Source organism: Schistocerca serialis, chromosome 11 (assembly GCF_023864345.2).
Source record: "Schistocerca serialis cubense isolate TAMUIC-IGC-003099 chromosome 11, iqSchSeri2.2, whole genome shotgun sequence".
Lineage (NCBI taxonomy): Eukaryota > Metazoa > Arthropoda > Insecta > Orthoptera > Acrididae > Schistocerca > Schistocerca serialis.
In genome coordinates this window covers 65,602,504-65,620,843 of record NC_064648.1, presented here as the reverse complement: position 1 = coordinate 65,620,843, position 18,340 = coordinate 65,602,504, and the positions used below count along the sequence as shown (strand labels likewise).

Sequence of the window (18,340 nt, the reverse complement as noted above, 5' to 3'; positions counted from 1 at the left end):
AATTGTAGTAAATACACTGTCCTGTCACAATAATGTGAACACATGTAAAAAATCTGAATAACTACCTTTTATAGTGTGAACTGGTGCGAGGCGTGCAGGAAGAGGGGTTGGGGTTGTTTGGGGGAGGAGATCAAACAGCGTGGTCATCAGTCTCGTCGGATTAAGGAAGCACGGGGAAGGAACTCGGCTGTGCCCTTTCAAAGGAACCGTCCTGGCATTTGCCTGGAGTGATTTAGAGAAATCACGGAAAACCTAAATCGGGATGACCAGATGTGGGATTTGACTGTCATCCTACTGAATGCAAATTCAGTGTGCTACCCACTTTACTACCTCGTTCAGTTGTGCAGGAACGGTACGGACGGGGATGTGGAGCCGTGGCCAGCTGCGGGAGGTTTCTCGGTCGAGAATCTGTGATGCGAACAGCCCGATTGAGGCGGTCCTGCAGATTCTCAATTGGGTTTAAATGTGAGGGAATTTGGTGGCCAGGTAAGTACGATAAACTCGCCCGTTGGTCTTTGAACCACATTGGTACACTGTGAATTGTGTGACGTGTCGCACTGTCCTGCGCGTTGATGCTGTTGTGCTGAGGAGAAACAAATTGCATGTTGGAACGAACATAGTCCCCAGAGATTTATACGTAATTGTATCGATCTGTCGTGCCCGAAGAGCACGACGAGATCACCCGAGGAATGCCACAATAGAATTTCCCAGACCGTAACACTTCCCCCTCCTGCCCGGACCCTTCCGGTACTCGTCGCAGGGCGTCGGTCGTACGTCTGACGGTGCATAAAATGTGATTCGTCCCAAAAGGCCATCCGTTGCCACTCGGAACAAGTCCGTTTGTGGTATTGGCGTGCACATTCCGGCCTACGAACGGCAGTCGGCACGAGTACGTAAACCAGGCACCTGCTGCGGAAGCCCGTACACGGCGTTTGCCGAATCGTCATCGAGGAGACGCTGCCGGTAGCCCCTCAGTTTTTCTGGGTGGTCACTTGCTCGACAGTTGCTCATCTATCCGCCCCTGTATACATCATTCGCACCGTCTTACGTGGGCCGTGGTGGACCACCGTTGCCTCGGCACAGGTGTTTTTGATACTGCCGTTTTGCCGTACACCGTATGCTGTAACCACGTCGACGTGCGAACAGTTTACAAACTGAGCAATTTGAGAAATGCTTCTACCCTCAGTCCAAAAGTGTATGACTGTGCCCTTTTGGATGTCAGATAGATTGCTCCATTTCTGAATTTTCCGACAGTGACTACCGTTTTCCACATCTGCCTGACACACTTTATATACCTTCCATTGCCATTACTGTCACCTGCCGTCTTTGAGTGGTTATTGCCTGTCGACGCTGAACACGGGCAGTGATCACGTCGGTGTGACTAGACCTTGTAATACAGGCAACGGTGAACGTGGCATTGTTAAAAAAGAGGAGGGAGATTTCTTGTCAAACTTGCTAACGAGGGAACCTCCCCATTGCAATCACCTCAGATTTAGTTATTAGTTGGCACAGTGGATAGGCCTTGAAAAACTGAACACAGATCAACTGAGAAAACAGGAAGAAGTTGTATGGAACTATGAAAAAAATAAGCAAAATAGATAAATTGAGTAGTCCGTGCGCAAGATAGGCAACATCGAGGAGCGTGTGAGCTCAGGAGCGCCGTGGTCCCGTGGTTAGTGTGAGCAGCTGTGCACGAGAGGTCCTCGATTCAAATCTTCCCTCGAGTGTGAAAAGTTTAATTTTTTATTTTCAGACAATTATTTTGCGAAGCTGCACAAATACACAGAGCAGTATTGTTTACGTGATCGTGTGTCAATTATCAAAGTTTAGCCACTCACACATAATCAACTTCACTCTCCAAAATTCCAGGACGTGTTCAGATTTGCTTGGAAATATGCAGGATTTGACGGTCTACACATGGAAAAATTTGAAAACGTTAAAAACGCATGTTTTGACAGAGCACAGGGAAAACTTTGTGACTGTGAAACTGTTGCAGTCATTTGTTGCAGTTTATGTTACAAACTCTTATGGTTTTCATCACTTTTTTGGGAGTGATTATCACATCCACAAGAAAACCTAAATCGGGCAAGGTAGAAGAATCTTTTTACCCATTCGCCAAGTGTACAAGTTGGGTGGGTCGACAACATATTCCTGTGATATTCCTGTCATGTGACGCACATGCCGTCACCGGTGTCGTGTAGAATATATCGGATGTGTTTTCCTGTGGAGGAATCGGTTGACCTATGACTTGCGATCAAATGTTTTCGGTTCCCATTGGAGAGGCACGTCCTTTCATCTACTACTCGGACGGTTTTGCGGTGCTGTTGCAAAACACAGACACTAAACTTATTACAGTGAACAGAGACGTCAATGAACGAACAGACTGATCATAATTTTGTGAAAATAAAGAAAGTAAACTTTTCATTCGAGGGAAGACTTGAACCGAGGATCTCTCGTTCCTCAGCTGCTCACGCTAACCACGGGACCACGGCGCTCCTGAGCTCACACTATCCTCGATGTTGCCTATCTTGCGCACGGACTACTCAGTTTGTATATTTTGCTTATTTTTTCATAGTTCCACACAACTTCTTCCCGTTTTCTCGATTGATCTGTGTTCAGTTTTTCAAGGCCTATCCACCGTGCCAACTTATAACTCAATCTGAGGGGGGTGCGATGGGGAGGTTCCCTTGTAAGCACAAATATTTTCTTACCTTTCGTGCTGTGTTTATGGACTGCAGTTGTTGCTGACGATACAGCAAACTGTCTGTGTACGAATTTAAAAATGTATGACCGTTTGTCATCGGGAGATTTAAGATGTTAACTTTGACGGCTCAAATGTTATCTCGGAGAACTCTTTATTATGTTTCAGTTTTTATTGCCTGGATGTATGCAGCAAATTTGTGGGCTGCCTGCCAGTATAAAATAAATAGTCTTCCCTCTCTCACACATCCCTAATTAACCTACTTCTCTACTTTCTGTCTACCTACGGTAAATGTCGGTGTTCGATACATTGTGAGGGCGACATCTGCTTCGTGTTTCAGGTTCCTGAGGCCGGAAACTGCGCAGGGGATCTTCGTCAACTTCAAGCGGCTGCTGGAGTTCAACCAGGGCCGCCTCCCTTTTGCCGCGGCACAGATCGGCAACGCTTTCCGCAACGAGATATCTCCACGGTCCGGGCTCATACGTGTCAGGTGAGTGCTGGGAGCTCTGCACGGGTGGGCTTCTCTCACCCCAAGAGTTTGTTTTCCTGCGTCGCATTCTGACCGCTCAAGTTTGCCGCACAGTACTGCCCGTTTTTATATATTTACAAATTGTTATGCTTGCCTCAAGCATCGGTAGTTTTATTGCTCTGAGTGACAGTGAGTGAGTGAGTTCGTAATTTTATGAGGTGTCTGTGTATATAGTGCTATAGAAATGTATGTATAAAAAATGTATGCAGTGCCAGCATGTAGGTACAGAATGAATGTGTTTGTAGTATTTTGCTGTATATCAGATGTGAAAGCGTGCATTATATTTTGTAATGAAATTTTAAGAAAATGCTTTGATTCATTGCACTCGTGCAGAAGTAGTGCTTTTAGAGGTTTCTCTGGCTCATCTAGTACTGAATGCGAGATTTTGTCACCAGAGCAACACATTCCAGACACTTCTCCCTTCCATTTTGATACCTTATGGTGCCTAAATTTTTGATCCATCTGCCTATTACTAATTAATGATTAACATAGTCAGTTAATAGATCACAATTAAATGAAGCCTCACCACAATGCTCTCCCACTCCACAGGTAAAGGTATGACACTCTGTCGTACAGCCTTTAAATGGCACCGCCATTGTGAGTCTTAGAGTGTCTCGGACATGTCGTGTGATGCTCGGCATCTAAACTGCGACGGGCGTGTGACTGTTCTGATGTCTCTGTAGGTCTTGAGGCTGCCTGAAGTTTTCCGTCTGAGCTCCAGTGGATGTGAGATTGCTGTGAGATTTCTCGAATTTGAGTAACTTTTGCACATCGAGCTCTGTTAGAACTGAGCGCTCGTCGGACTTAAAGTATGTGAGGCTTATAGTAATAATTTTAAATACAGTTTGTAGGCTTACTGTCCAATTGTATTGTTGTATCTGCACCAGAACTCTCCAGCTATGCCAGGTGGTGTAGGGACTCAGTATTGTAAACCACGTGGGCAATAACGTTGCATTTGCACTATCACAGAATCATCTGTCGACACTAAGAGTCGTGATTATCACTGCGTGCCACTCGAGTATACCGTATTTAGAATACTAGTAATATTCGGGACAACTTTCTAAAGTCGTCCACAGTCTTCGTCAGAGTTCAGGCAATTTCTGTACCGATTACCTCCTGAATCGGTTCAGCAGTAGAGCTGTGGAAACGTAACAGAGTGAGTTACTTTAGCAATTAATAATACTGGTATTAGTATGGAAGTATGGATTGAATACATTGAGAATTGGATAAGCATTGTATTGAATATGTTGACTCATATTGTATAGAACATATCAGCCAGTAAAAGCTTTTCACAAATACAATAAAGTTCAAAAGTGGAAGAGTAAATAGCTTTTTCAGAGAGTAAATATTTTTCCTTAATTTGCATAATAATCTTAAAATCAGTAAATATCTTGTACTACACACTTTGTAAGCACCGTATTCTAATTGTTGCCTGCAGCTGTGCTCACGTATCGGTAAAATGAAATGAAATGTTCGTACGGCTTTATTGTGTGGGAGGCCCCGGATGGGATGTTTAGGAGCTCTGTGTAAGTCTTATTATTTGACAACACTTTGGTGACCTCCATGTTGATGATAATACAGTGATGATGAGGGCAACACACACATCCAGGTATCAATCTTAGGGAGAGGGGGGAAGACCCAGGCGGCAATTGAGCCCGGGATGCCACAATCGTGAAATGGCAACACTAACTACACGACTACGAGTTGTTCACATTGAATGCTCAGCGTCTAAAACACAGGCTTGTGACTGATGTGAGTATGGAAATGTGTATTAAAGGTGTAGAGGACTGTACAAACATTGTATTCATTACAGTAAATAACATTGTGTAGAACGTATCAAACAATGAAAGCATTTTCACAAGTATGAGAAAGTTCAGAAGGCAAAGAGTAGAGAATTTTTTCAAAGAGTAATTATTGCTCCGTATTTCACGTTATATTCTTCAAATCATAAAATATGTTGTACTACACACTTTCTCGAGTAACCTATGTTGTTCCTCAGCATTCGAGCTGTCTCCGTATCAAAATCACATCAGGAATTTAGTTGTTGTTTATTAGTATGTACACTCATGGAAATTGAAATAAGAACACCGTGAATTCATTTTCCCAGGAAGGGGAAACTTTATTGACACATTCCTGGGGTCAGATACATCACATGATCACACTGACAGAACCACAGGCACATAGACACAGGCAACAGAGCATGCACAATGTCGGCACTAGTACAGTGTATATCCACCTTTCGCAGCAATGCAGGCTGCTATTCTCCCATGGAGACGATCGTAGAGATGCTGGATGTAGTCCTGTGGAACGGCTTGCCATGCCATTTCCACCTGGCGCCTCAGTTGGACCAGCGTTCGTGCTGGACGTGCAGACCGCGTGAGACGACGCTTCATCCAGTCCCAAACATGCTCAATGGGGGACAGATCCGGAGATCTTGCTGGCCAGGGTAGTTGACTTACACCTTCTAGAGCACGTTGGGTGGCACGGGATACATGCGGAAGTGCATTGTCCTGTTGGAACAGCAAGTTCCCTTGCCGGTCTAGGAATGGTAGAACGATGGGTTCGATGACGGTTTGGATGTACCGTGCACTATTCAGTGTCCCCTCGACGATAACCAGTGGTGTACGGCCAGTGTAGGAGATCGCTCCCCACACCATGATGCCGGGTGTTGGCCCTGTGTGCCTCGGTCGTATGCATTCCTGATTGTGGCGCTCACCTGCACGGCGCCAAACATGCATACGACCATCATTGGCACCAAGGCAGAAGCGACTCTCATCGCTGAAGACTACACGTCTCCATTCGTCCCTCCATTCACGCCTGTCGCGACACCACTGGAGGCGGGCTGCACGATGTTGGGGCGTGAGCGGAAGACGGCCTAACGGTGTGCGGGACCGTAGCCCAGCTTCATGGAGACGGTTGCGAATGGTCCTCGCCGATACCCCAGGAGCAACAGTGTCCCTAATTTGCTGGGAAGTGGCGGTGCGGTCCCCTACGGCACTGCGTAGGATCCTACGGTCTTGGCGTGCATCCGTGCGTCGCTGCGGTCCGGTCCCAGGTCGGCGGGCACGTGCACCTTCTGCCGACCACTGGCGACAACGTCGATGTACTGTGGAGACCTCACGCCCCACGTGTTGAGCAATTCGGCGGTACGTCCACCCGACCTCCCGCATGCCCACTATACGCCCTCGCTCAAAGTCCGTCAATTGCACATACGGTTCACGTCCACGCTGTCGCGGCATGCTACCAGTGTTAAAGACTGCGATGGAGCTCCGTATGCCACGGCAAACTGGCTGACACTGACGGCGGCGGTGCACAAATGCTGCGCAGCTAGCGCCATTCGACGGCCAACACCGCGGTTCCTGGTGTGTCCGCTGTGCCGTGCGTGTGATCATTGCTTGTACAGCCCTCTCGCAGTGTCCGGAGCAAGTATGGTGGGTCTGACACACCAGTGTCAATGTGTTCTTTTTTCCATTTCCAGGAGTGTATTTATTGTGGTAGGATAGGTTTGTGGGGTGCACTCTTACATGTAACTAGGCATTCCACATGTTTTGCACTATTATTATTATTATTATTATTATTATTATTATGATAAGCATAAGTTACATCTAACATACAAAAGTATAAGCAGTTAGTAGTTAGTACAGTGCACAAATACAAAATAAGGTAGCACAGTTTATGTTTGTTCGTAAGTACAAGAATGGAGCCATGATACAGGCAGATAGTTTTGAACTATGAAGGTTAGGAGCAGTGCAAATGAGAAGGGATGGAGGAGGAAAAGAGAAGCATGATAAAACACACTGTTATGGTAATAGGGAGAAAAGAGGCATGAGAAATAAGTGTAACTGTGAGAAGATGAATGTGTTTGCTTTTCTATTTGATAAAGGGGAAACTGGCCATACAAGTTAATCATTGGGGAAATTTTACGGTATTGACAGAAGTAAGTGTTTCAGCTTCTCAAAACCAACGAGGCATGTAATTCTGCGTTGATTGCAGGGTAGCCTCTTCCAGAGATGGTGCGCACTTGCGCTCTGAGGAGCTGGTGAGGTAGACACAGCATGTAGTTATCATGTACAGTGAAACCCTGCTTTTATACTTTTCAAGGGACTTCAAAAAAAAAATGGTGTAAAATTTGGGAAATAACATTTTAAGCTGTAAAAGCTACGTACAGGATACCCCCTGGCATTTTATGAATGATATATATACATAAGTCATCAAAAGACTTGTCAGGGACTTGTTTATTATCTAATGAAGGTTTATTATCTAATAAAAACCACTGATATAACTGGAATGTAACAATTAAACAATGGAGAATCCAGGATGGAATGTAACAATACATTCCATCCTGGATTTTCCACGGATGTAACTGGAACTGATAACTGTCAGGGAAGTAGGAACGTTCGACTCAATTTCACATGTCATAATAGCTATTTTTGAAGCTTGCTGCTGTCATTCATTATTTAAGTAATGAAATACACCACTAGTTACATATTTTTTCAGGCTTAGCACTATGCATTCGGAGAATCTTTTCTCATTGTCAAGTGCAAATATGTACGTAAGTATTTTGTGTAGTGTTTGAATATGTGCGATCCTGTCTCTCTTGCACTGTAGTCATCTTTTAGAGGTTATCATGTACTCATCAGTTATGTAGAAAACCACACACACATGCAAACTATCAGTCACATTAGTTGTTTGTGTAACATCACATCAAATTCGTTCGTAAATACTGCACTTGATAATCAGAATAAATTCTCAAAACATGTTTTGCTCTGCACGAATAAAATACGTAACCGGCACTGTGTTTACACTAAAAACGTTTGAGCAACTCGTAACTGAATGACGGTGTCAACTAGTGCTCCGAGGGGCCGTACATCGAAGCACGCTAAATAAGATTCGACAAAGGTGTCACGACGATCACAACAGTCGCGAAACTGTATTTGCACAAAACAGTCTGGAAATGGTTGTGATTGGTCACGTTATCTTCATTCGAATGAACCTAGTGACTCCCATCAACTACCACTCCCCTAGACCTCGGCTGCAGCAGCAGGAGATACGGCACGAATTGTTCCTACTTTTACACGTTTACCAGTTCAAATCTGCTGAGTAGAGTGCCCCATTGTCAAGAAACTTAACCACGTAATATTTGTAAACTACTGGACGGCCAATATCGTGCCGTCATCATTTTTTGTCCACAGCCGCATTTTTCGTAATGCGTAAATTGTGGGGAAATTATAAATATGTTGATGCGAAATTGGGTGCAAATTAACATTACGGGCATAGGACATTGATGGGACCGAAAAAAAAAAAAAAAAAAAAGAAGAAGAAGAAATGTCGGAAATGCCAGGAAAATGTCAGTTCCGGGAACATAAAAGCGGGGTTATACTGTAACTAGTCTCACCGCGAAGGACCTAACTGTACGGTGGTGAGTGTGGAAACCGAGCCCTGGCATTGCAGTTTGTGAGCTGCCGACCGCACCTGAGGAACTTGAACGTGCTTGTACACGTACGTCACTATACTGGCAAAGGTGAGATAATATGGGGGCATCGAGAAGTTTGTGTACGCTAGTACTATTATTTTACGAAATGAAATAATGTAGTAAGTTTTGCAGAGTATTGTAAACAAGTTGAGCAAATGTATTTTGTTAACTAATTGAGTTTAACATATACGTCGGAGAATTGTGTTAGAAAATTTGCGACAAGTTACGTACACACACATTTAAAGCAGCTTGTGGTTTCTATAAGAACAGTAAATGGGTAAAGACACTTACTATCGATGACAAATAGTGTGTTCTATTTACAGGGGTACTTTCATAACGACCATAGTATTTGAAGAAAAGCAAAATTTGACCAGAACAGGTTCAAAACTCATTATTAAGTTATGTCTGTTAATACTAGATTTATTACACCCCCTTGACATTTATTGTACATTAACTATTTAAACACTGACAGTGTTTAGATAAGACAAACTTCAATGTAATTATTTAGGCTTATGTACAGTACAAAAGCAAAAATACGTAAGATGTTTCTAGATACGCTTGTACTGAGACACGAACTTTCCCTTTTATCTTCCACCTGATGTGTCGAAAAATCACAGCCGACATGACACACGTATTGACCAGTGTGTCAAAAATCTGAAGGTAAAGTAGTTATATCAGTTTCTCCCCATTTCTTGCAACTATTGTATCATTAAATAAACAGCTATTTACACATCCTTTTTTCTCGCCACCGTATTGCGAGTCTAGAGTGCTAACTTCAGTGACACCGGTGATTGCCAGTCTAGTAATGCAAAATGAATGTGGAGCTCCTAGAAAACACGGTCGGATGTCGGTGTAACTTGGAACGTGTACACACCATTGGTGGATACGTAAACGATTAGAGTTGCAATTCTCGGTGACGAGTAGAATGCTGGAGTGCGGAAGAAAAAAATTATATCTATAGGAATTGGCCTCTGGCAGCGTACCGATTTCCTGTGTCTTCTGGAAGAAAATTATTCTCACAGCCTGTCAGACCGCCATATGGTCGGTGGCCCTCTTTACGGATGAGCCAGTTGAGGGATAGTCCCACTTTCTCGCAGGAGGACCTCACGACGATCTAGAATCTGTTCTATAGGAGTGGGATGTCCATCTCTTCGTGTAGCAGATGAGTGTAGAAGAGTCTTCAGAGCTCAGTTCTGGGTCCTTTACAGCATTGCAACAAGTGATTCTCTGGCCTTTCCCCACACCACATCCGTATACACTAACACTGGACAGATCGGTGTAGAATATGGAACAATCTCGTGTCACAATGGCAGCATTGACAACAGGACAAGCAGTGGGTATAGAGTGCGAACTCTGCCTTCGACGTCTCGGGTACGAGGCCCTTGTCTAGATGTGACACTGTTTGCACCCCTGACACGGGGTGAATTACCTAAAAGTTGCACCGCAAATACTGCAGAAATAGAAAGTGCTATTGATGTGCGGTTTCTTCGGAATGGATTGGTAGTCAACTGTTCCTATTGTTAGCCAATCGAAAGGTTGCAATAATACTTAGAAAATGTGTTTTTTTATGCAAACAAACACTTCTTAAATAGAATAAGCCTATTGACATTAACAGACTAAAAGTAGGGTACATTAGAAAGTCAGCGGTATTTTTGCAGGATTCTAGTGTGCGTCATTAACGAGATATTGTATTTTGAAAAGTTCCTATACAGACACTTGTACGATACCTGTGGCAGCACACACTAAAGACTGACGCAACTTGATACACTAGTTATGTGGATCACGTCCAGTAACAAGACAATTGACCATCACAGGTTGTGATCAAAACGAGCACCGCCAGCGGCAATACGTGCTTCCAGTTGGGATGGAACGACTGCTGCAGATGTGCTAGCATTTCGGTGGAGATGTCTTAGCAGGCTGCAGTAATACGCTATTGCATATCGTCAGGTGCAGTTGGTATGTCTGTTTAGACAACATCTTTCAGCTTTCCCCACAGAAAAATGTCGACAGGGCTCAAGTCCGGGGAACGGGGCGGCCGAGGTAGGGGTCCTCTGAATCCAGTCCGACAATTTGGAAACAATTCGTGAAGACATTCTGTAATACCTAGTTCACTGTGGGCTGGACAACCGTCGCGTAGGTACCACAGGTTTCTCGTAGTGTGCAGAGAAGTGCATGTCTTCTGGCATCTGTGGAAGACAGTTTGGTAGGAGGCTGTGATACTTGTACACATTCAGTGTTCTATCTGTAAAAGACAGGCCTATGAGCTGACGGTTAACCACCCCACACCACACGTTTACACTCTGTGGGTGCCGATGTACCTCCTTACGAAACAAATGGGGTTTATCGACAGGTCGATAGTGCACGTTTCGACAGTTCACCTGGTCGTGATTGGCAACTGTGGCTACGTTACGAAACGAGGTGCACGATACATTTGGAGTATCGTGTCTTAATGCCCACCTGCAGAAGTTAACACGATTCTCGTAATAGTTCCCACGCAGCACTCGATGGAGAGGGGTGTGATAGAGATAGGAGTTACGTCGGTGGAGATTGCGTGGTACACTAGCCCGACTTCCGACACTTCCCCGTGTGATTGCGTGGGAGCCGATGTACGGATCGGGTGGAACAGCAGCGAGAACATTAATTTCCCCCTCTTTTGTCATCACTCGTTCCTTCTGTTGCTCTGTATAGGTTTTACACTACCACTTTCACGTAAGTGGCGAAGAGTTAGATACGTAATTGCCGAGGTGGTTGACGTCTGTCGGGATAACTCTCCACTTACACCGTATGCACCTGCACCGTGTGCCTGCAACTACTGAAAACACTGCTGCCCTTCTCGATGGACGACAGTGGCAATTCTCGGCGATTACCCGCAACAGCTCAATCTGTCGACAGTACTGCCGGTCGTCCCGTGTTATTGCCGTGTATTGCAGCCACGTCGCAGTTCTGTTGACAGCGACACTGGTGCAAAATATAGCCTGCGTAAATGCATCTTAAGATTTTTGTAATCCACTTCACCCGTTCGTGATGAACTTTAACCTACAATCGTTAACAGCCCACTCACTAAGGTTTCTGATCACTGCACGCACCATTGCCTTTTGCATGCTCTGATAGTTAGAAACCTGGGGAACGTGGTGGCCACTCCGCCCGGCCTGTTCGACCTGCCCGTCTCTGGCAAACTGGATATCCTGTTATGCCCAGGCAGCTAGCTAATAATGAGGAGAGGCACCATATTGCTGGAAGAAAATTAGAAATGTCCCGTTTTCAGACAGCAGTGATGGCAGCACATCTCTGTCTGATGACTGCAGATAATGTGCTGCTGTTAATTTATCACGAATGGAGAAAGACCCTAGAATATGAGAACTGTCTCGTTTGACGTTCCAACTACTTCTGACGGATCGGTAGTGTGTGGGGTCGATGCGTGACCAGTATTAGTGATTCTTTTTATTTACTTCTCCATTCGCATAGAAATTCACTTCAATCCGTAAACAGTAAATTAGAATGGAAGCGACAGTTTTCATCCATATTGAGTGTCCCTCATTCTGAAAACTGAACCGGGTGATTTGGACAGTTTCAGTGAGATGTTGCGACATTTGCATTTTGTGAGGGTGTCATTTATGTGCAACCAAAATTCTTATCATCAGTGTGTGGCTGACCCCTGATTATCTGTAATATGTGGCAAGTACTGTGACTCTTACTGGACGATGCCAGAATAGCAGTCGATGTCGTTTCATCTGTAGCATTTGTCTCGTGTTAAAGCAGTCGGCATTCGTGTCGCCTGTAAGGGAGAAAAATCAGTTGTAACTCGAGAGTGAATAGAGCCGTGCTCAAATGAAAGGCACCGTTGTTCTTCTCTTGTAATTTTCTATTTCTTTCATGTGTCCCACGAACCCCTTTCCATTTAAAATTAAGTTGCGTCAGAGAGGGTGGCTTCCAAAATGGCTACCGTGTCGGTCACATAGCCTCACCGGTTTTCTCCCTCTTCTCTAATCCTACTTTATTTTAACCTCCTGTTTATCCACATATTTTTGTTTTAGACTCTTTTAAGAGGCACCCACAGAAAACCCTGTATTTAATTATTACTGTCTTTATATAATAGTTAAGACAGTAGCACATTCTGTGCCCTAGTACAGTACCTTTTCTGCACGTCGGCTTCCAGGGAGTTCACGATGGCAGAAATTGAGCACTTCTGCGACCCGTTGGACAAGCGGCACCCCAAGTTCTCCGGCGTCCGTGACACACAGCTCCTGCTTTACTCGGCCTGTGACCAGATGGAAGGGCGCTCCGCATCTGCCTACTCCATCGGCAGGGCCGTCGACGAGGTACGGTGCGGAGTCTCTTTATGAGCCACGTACACGGATAAGAGTAGATGTACATTTTGTTCCGTAAGTAAACTGACGTACAATTAGATGGTAAGATTATAAACTTTCAGTCCACCAACAAAACGATAATACTAAGTGTACATCAGTACTCGATTCTTGGTCCCTCTCTCTTCCTCGTACACGTTAACATCATTTCACTAACCATTAATTCCCATAAAATATGAGGGTGGTTTGATAAGTCTGGTAAACAAGTAAGAACAAAATGTTTGTTTCGTAAACAAATCACCTTAGTTCTTGACAATCTCCTTTTAGGGATATAGTCTCGGTCGAGCGATCCTCCACCTTTTTTGTCCCGTCGGAAAAATAGATTCTGTTTAACTCTGCAAAGTACTCGTTGACTGCAACTGTCACATCCTCATTTGATGAAAATTTCTTCCCAGCAAGCCAAGGTTTTAAATTAGGGAACAGAACAGGAAGAAGTCACTCGAGGCTAAGTCTTGTGAACAGGACGAATGAGGAACCGATTCGAATCCCAGTTCCTGCACTTGTGCTGTTGTTATTGCTGATGTGTGGGATGGTGCATTATCGTGGTGGAAGAGCACATATTTGTGTACCAGCCTCGGTCTTTTTTCAGCCAATGCTTGTTTCAAATGATTGAACAATGAAGAAGAGTAAGGTCCACTTATGGCTCTGCCTTTTTTCAAGTAATCTATCTGGATTATTCCTTGGGACTCCCAAGAAATAGTGGCTATCACTTTAGTAGCGGACAAAATTTTCTGTGCGTTCTCCGAAGCTAATTTTTCTGACTGTCTCAGCGGGCCACACAAAAACTGTCAGCGGGCCACACGTGCCCTCGGGCTGTTATTTGGCCACCCCTGTTTAATACAATCCTTGTAACTATTCTAATTCTAATTATCGAATAAAACTAGCCCCTGGTATCGTAGAGAAAAATTGGAAAATTATCGACAGTTGAAGCTTAAATGTCCCCGTATGCAAAAATTCAACAGCTGAAAGTACAGACAATAGGGAGACCGCACTACTGGATCACCTCGACCAATCTGTCACCTGTGAAACGTCGTGGTGATGAATTGTCGAACGATCTGTCAAAAATAATGCGGTGCACTGTCGTGTGTAAGCCACGGTCACCTCTCTGGTAGCGCTGCTATTTCATTGCACAAAAATACGTGGTACACAGCACGTATTAATCTGTTTGGTAAAGTGTGCGGGCCTGTGAATCGGGCACCGAAAATCCTCACCGTATGTCGATTGCCACGTGGAGGACCCGAGTTCGATTCCCGGTACTGCAGGTTTTTTTTTTTTTTTTTTGTCCTCTGTGGGAGCACTGGGACGGGTGCATTCGGCCTAGTGATGCCAATTGAGGAACTACTAGACCGAGTAGTAGAGGCAACAAGTGTCGAAACGTGACAGTGGCGGGAAGAGGGCCCTCTCAACCACATCCTCACAGTGCCATTGGTATAGGACAGTGTAGCAGTCGGTTCGTACCGCTGGGCCTGCCAGGGGAGGCTGACAGAGCTTTTTTTACGTTGATACTGAAGCAAGCCTGATGTGTCGCGTCCATGATTGTGTGAGAATTTGCATCTGTACACACACGGACTTGTAAAGGGGGGTGAGTGTATAATATTTTGAGTAGGGACCCATGTTTGGAAACATCTGCTGACGATTCTACAGAATGTCGAGGTAATAGGCACCGACACCTGTAAATGAATGTGTTTGCAGGGTGACTGCATGACGATGTTACAAAACTTTCAAGGATAATGTAATAGGTTAGGTAAACAATCTACTCTACAAGAGAGTACGCGAAGGATCTTGCCCCCCTTCTTGCAGCGGTGTACCGTAGGTCTCTAGAAGAGCGTAGCGTTCCAAAGGATTGGAAAAGGGCACAGGTCATCCCCATTTTCGAGAAGGGACGTCGAACAGATGTGCAGAACTACAGACCTATATCTCAAACGTCGATCAGTTGTAGAATTTTGGAACACGTATTATGTTCGAGTATAATGACTTTTCTGGAGGCTAGAAATCTACTCTGTAGGAATTAGTATGGGTTTCGAAAAAGACGATCGTGTGAAACCCAGCTCGCGGTATTTGTCCACGAGACTCAGAGGGCCATAGACACGGGTTCACAGGTCGATGCCGTGTTTCTCGACTTCTGCAAGGCGTTCAATACAGTTCCCCACAGTCATTTAATGAACAAAGTAAGAGCATATGGACTATCAGACCAATTGTGTGATTGGATTGAAGAGTTCCTAGATAATAGAACGAAGCATGTCATTCTCAATGGAGGGAAGTCTTCTGAAGTAAGTGTGATTTCATGTGCGCCGCAGGGGAGTGTCGTAGGACAGTTGTTATTCACAATATACATAAATGTCCTTGTGGATAACATCAGAAGTTCACTGAGGCTTTTTTTGTATATCAAGATGTTGTAACAATGGAAAATTGTACTGAAATGCAGGAGGATTTGCAACAAATTGATGCATAGTGTAGGGAATGGCAAGTGAATCTTAATTTAGACAAGTGTAATGTGCTACAAATACATAGAAAGAAAGATGCTTTATCATTTAGCTAGAATATAGCAGGTCAGCAACTGGAAGCAGTTAATTCCATAAATTGTCTGGGAGTAGGCATTAGGAGTGATTTAAAATGGAATGATCGTATAAAGTTGATTGTCGGTAAAGCAGATGCCAGACTGAGATTCATTGGAAGAATCCTAAGGGAATGCAATCCGAAAACGAAGGAAGTAGGTTACAGTTCGCTTGTTCGCCCACTGCTCAAATATTGCTCACCAGTGTGGAATCCGTACCAGGTAGGGTCGATAGAAGAGATAGAGAAGATCCAGCGGAGAGCAGCACGCTTCGTTACAGGATCATTTAGTAATCATGAAAGGGTTACGTAGATGATAGATAAACTCCAGTGGAAGACTCTGCAGGAGAGACGCTCGGTAGCTCGGTACGGGCTTTTGTCGAAGCTTCGAGAACATACCTTCACCGAGGAGTCAAGCAGTATATTGTTCCCTCCTACGTATATCTCATGAAGAGACCGTGAGGATAAAATCGGAGGGATTAGAGCCCACACAGAGGCATACCGACAATCTTTCTTTCCACGAACAATATGAGACTGGAATAGAAGGGAGAACCGATAGAGGTACTCAAGGTACCCTCCGCCACACACCGTCAGGTGACTTGCGGAGTATGGATGTAGATGTAGATGTAGATGATGGCAGGAGAACACACATAAAAAAGGTATTAAAGTTTACAAACTGTAATGGCTTTCATATGTATGTTCTCCTGCCACCACTTGGTGAGTAGATTGTTTACCTAACCAATTACATTATTTTTGGAAAAGCTTTCGAGGATAATGGAGAGGGGAAAATGTATCAGCTTGAGGTCAAGTTATAAGCGAAAACTGTTCTGATACTTCTGACAGTGGAATGTGTGTACCAGTACTGTTGCTTTTGAGACTGTATGGCTGGCAACTTTCAGTGGTGGTAGTATGTATCAAAACAAGGAAATTTGTGTAGTAAATGTGGGCTCTAAAAAGCATACCTTATGAGCTATGAGCACTTGTTTAATAGAGGAGATTTGTTTTACAGTAATAAAGATGAAGAAGTGGTTATAGCTCCTCAGGTATGCATTTTAGAGGCCCATGTTTCCTAGACATTTTTTTCTTATTTTGGTCCATAGTATTGCAAGTTGCATACCTTGCGATATTAGCAAAAACGCTACCAGTATGTGTATTCCACTGTCAGACATATCAGAATGAGTTTCTTTTGTAACTTCAGAATTGTTCGTTTCTGGTACAGGGATGCTGCCTTTAGGGGGTGCATTTATCTGTCTGCATCATCCTCGAAAGTTTGTAGATCATCACAGAACTACCCTGCATATACATACTATAACTTTTCCGGCATCTATAACTTTGACACTCAGCGGCATTATTGGATGACGTTCTGGACGTGGATTCCTATTCAAAATATTATGTATTCACTCCCCTCTACAAGTCCCCTTTTAATGGGAATTTCCAAACACCCCCTGTTTTAGTAAATTTCTGTGCTATTTCTTCCAAACACCCTCTATTCTAGTAATTTACTCTGCTATATCTTGTAACAGCCTACACCACTCAATACTACACAAGACTTGTAAAAAGTAAAATGGCCCTATCTCAATGGGAAGCAATAATGTGTGTGTGTGTGTGTGTGTGTTTGTGTGTGTGTGTGTGTGTGTGTGTGTGTGTGTGTATTTATATGTGATGTCGTGTCCACCCCAATGCTCAGCGGCCTGAATTGCCTCTGTAGTTTCGCGAGTGGACTACATTGACAGCGGGAGGTGACGAGACCTCCAGAACATTTCACTCGTTCTACAAGGGTGGATCACCACCTGCAACATTTACAAAGATTGCAAAATCCTTTTTGAAGTTTGAAGCAAGGAAATATGCATTTACTCGGTACTGAATGTGCTCTGTGGTTCTGATACCTTTTCTTTCCTTTAGTGTTTGTCAATTCTCTCTCCCCTTCAGTCACTTTTCAGTCACGAGCATTTTGATTAATGGGAACAGGTCAGACAAGAAAAGAATTGAAGCTTTCGAATTATGGCACTACAGAAGAATCTACATCTACATCCGCATCGATACTCTGCAAGCCACCTAACGGTGTGTGGCGTACGGTACCACTATCGGTTCTCCCTTCTATTCCAGTCTCGTATTGTTCATGGAAAGGAGGATTGTCGTTATGCCTCTGTGTGGGCTCTAATCTCTCTGATTTTATCCTCACGGTCTCTTCGCTAGATATACGTAGGAGGGAGCAATATACAGCTTGATTCCTCGGTGAAGGTATGTTCTCGAAACTACGACAAAAGCCCGTACCGAGCTACTGAGCGTCTCTCCTGCAAAGTCTTCCACTGGAGTTTATCTATCATCTCCGTAACGCAGCGCGCCGCTCTCCGTTGGATCTTCTCTATGTCTTCTATCGACCCTATCTGGTACGGATCCCACACTGCTGAGCAGTATTCGAGCAGTGGGCGAACAAGTGTACTGTAACCTACTTCCTTTGTTTTCGGATTGCATTTCCTTAGGATTCTTCCAATGAATCGCAGTCTGGCATCTGCTTTACCGACGATCAACTTTATACGATCATTCCATTATAAATCACTCCTAATGCGTACTTCCAGATAATTTATGGAATTAACTGTTTCCAGTTGCTGACCTGCTATATTGTAGCTAAATGATAAGGGATCTTTCATTCTATGTATTTGCAGCACATTGAGATTCAATCGCCATTCCCTGCACCATGCGTCAATTCGCTGCAGATC

General features: G+C 44.2%; 1 protein-coding gene across 1 annotated transcript in view; it reads left to right on the top strand.

Annotated features, from left to right (window-relative positions):
• Window positions 1-18,340, top strand: part of LOC126427337 (glycine--tRNA ligase) — a 145,243-nt gene that overhangs the window by 68,780 nt on the left and 58,123 nt on the right. Inside the window, exons 6-7 of the mRNA XM_050089664.1 lie at window positions 3,042-3,191; window positions 12,860-13,022. Coding sequence (XP_049945621.1) covers window positions 3,042-3,191; window positions 12,860-13,022 — 313 coding nt within the window. The remainder of the gene's footprint in view (window positions 1-3,041; window positions 3,192-12,859; window positions 13,023-18,340) is intronic.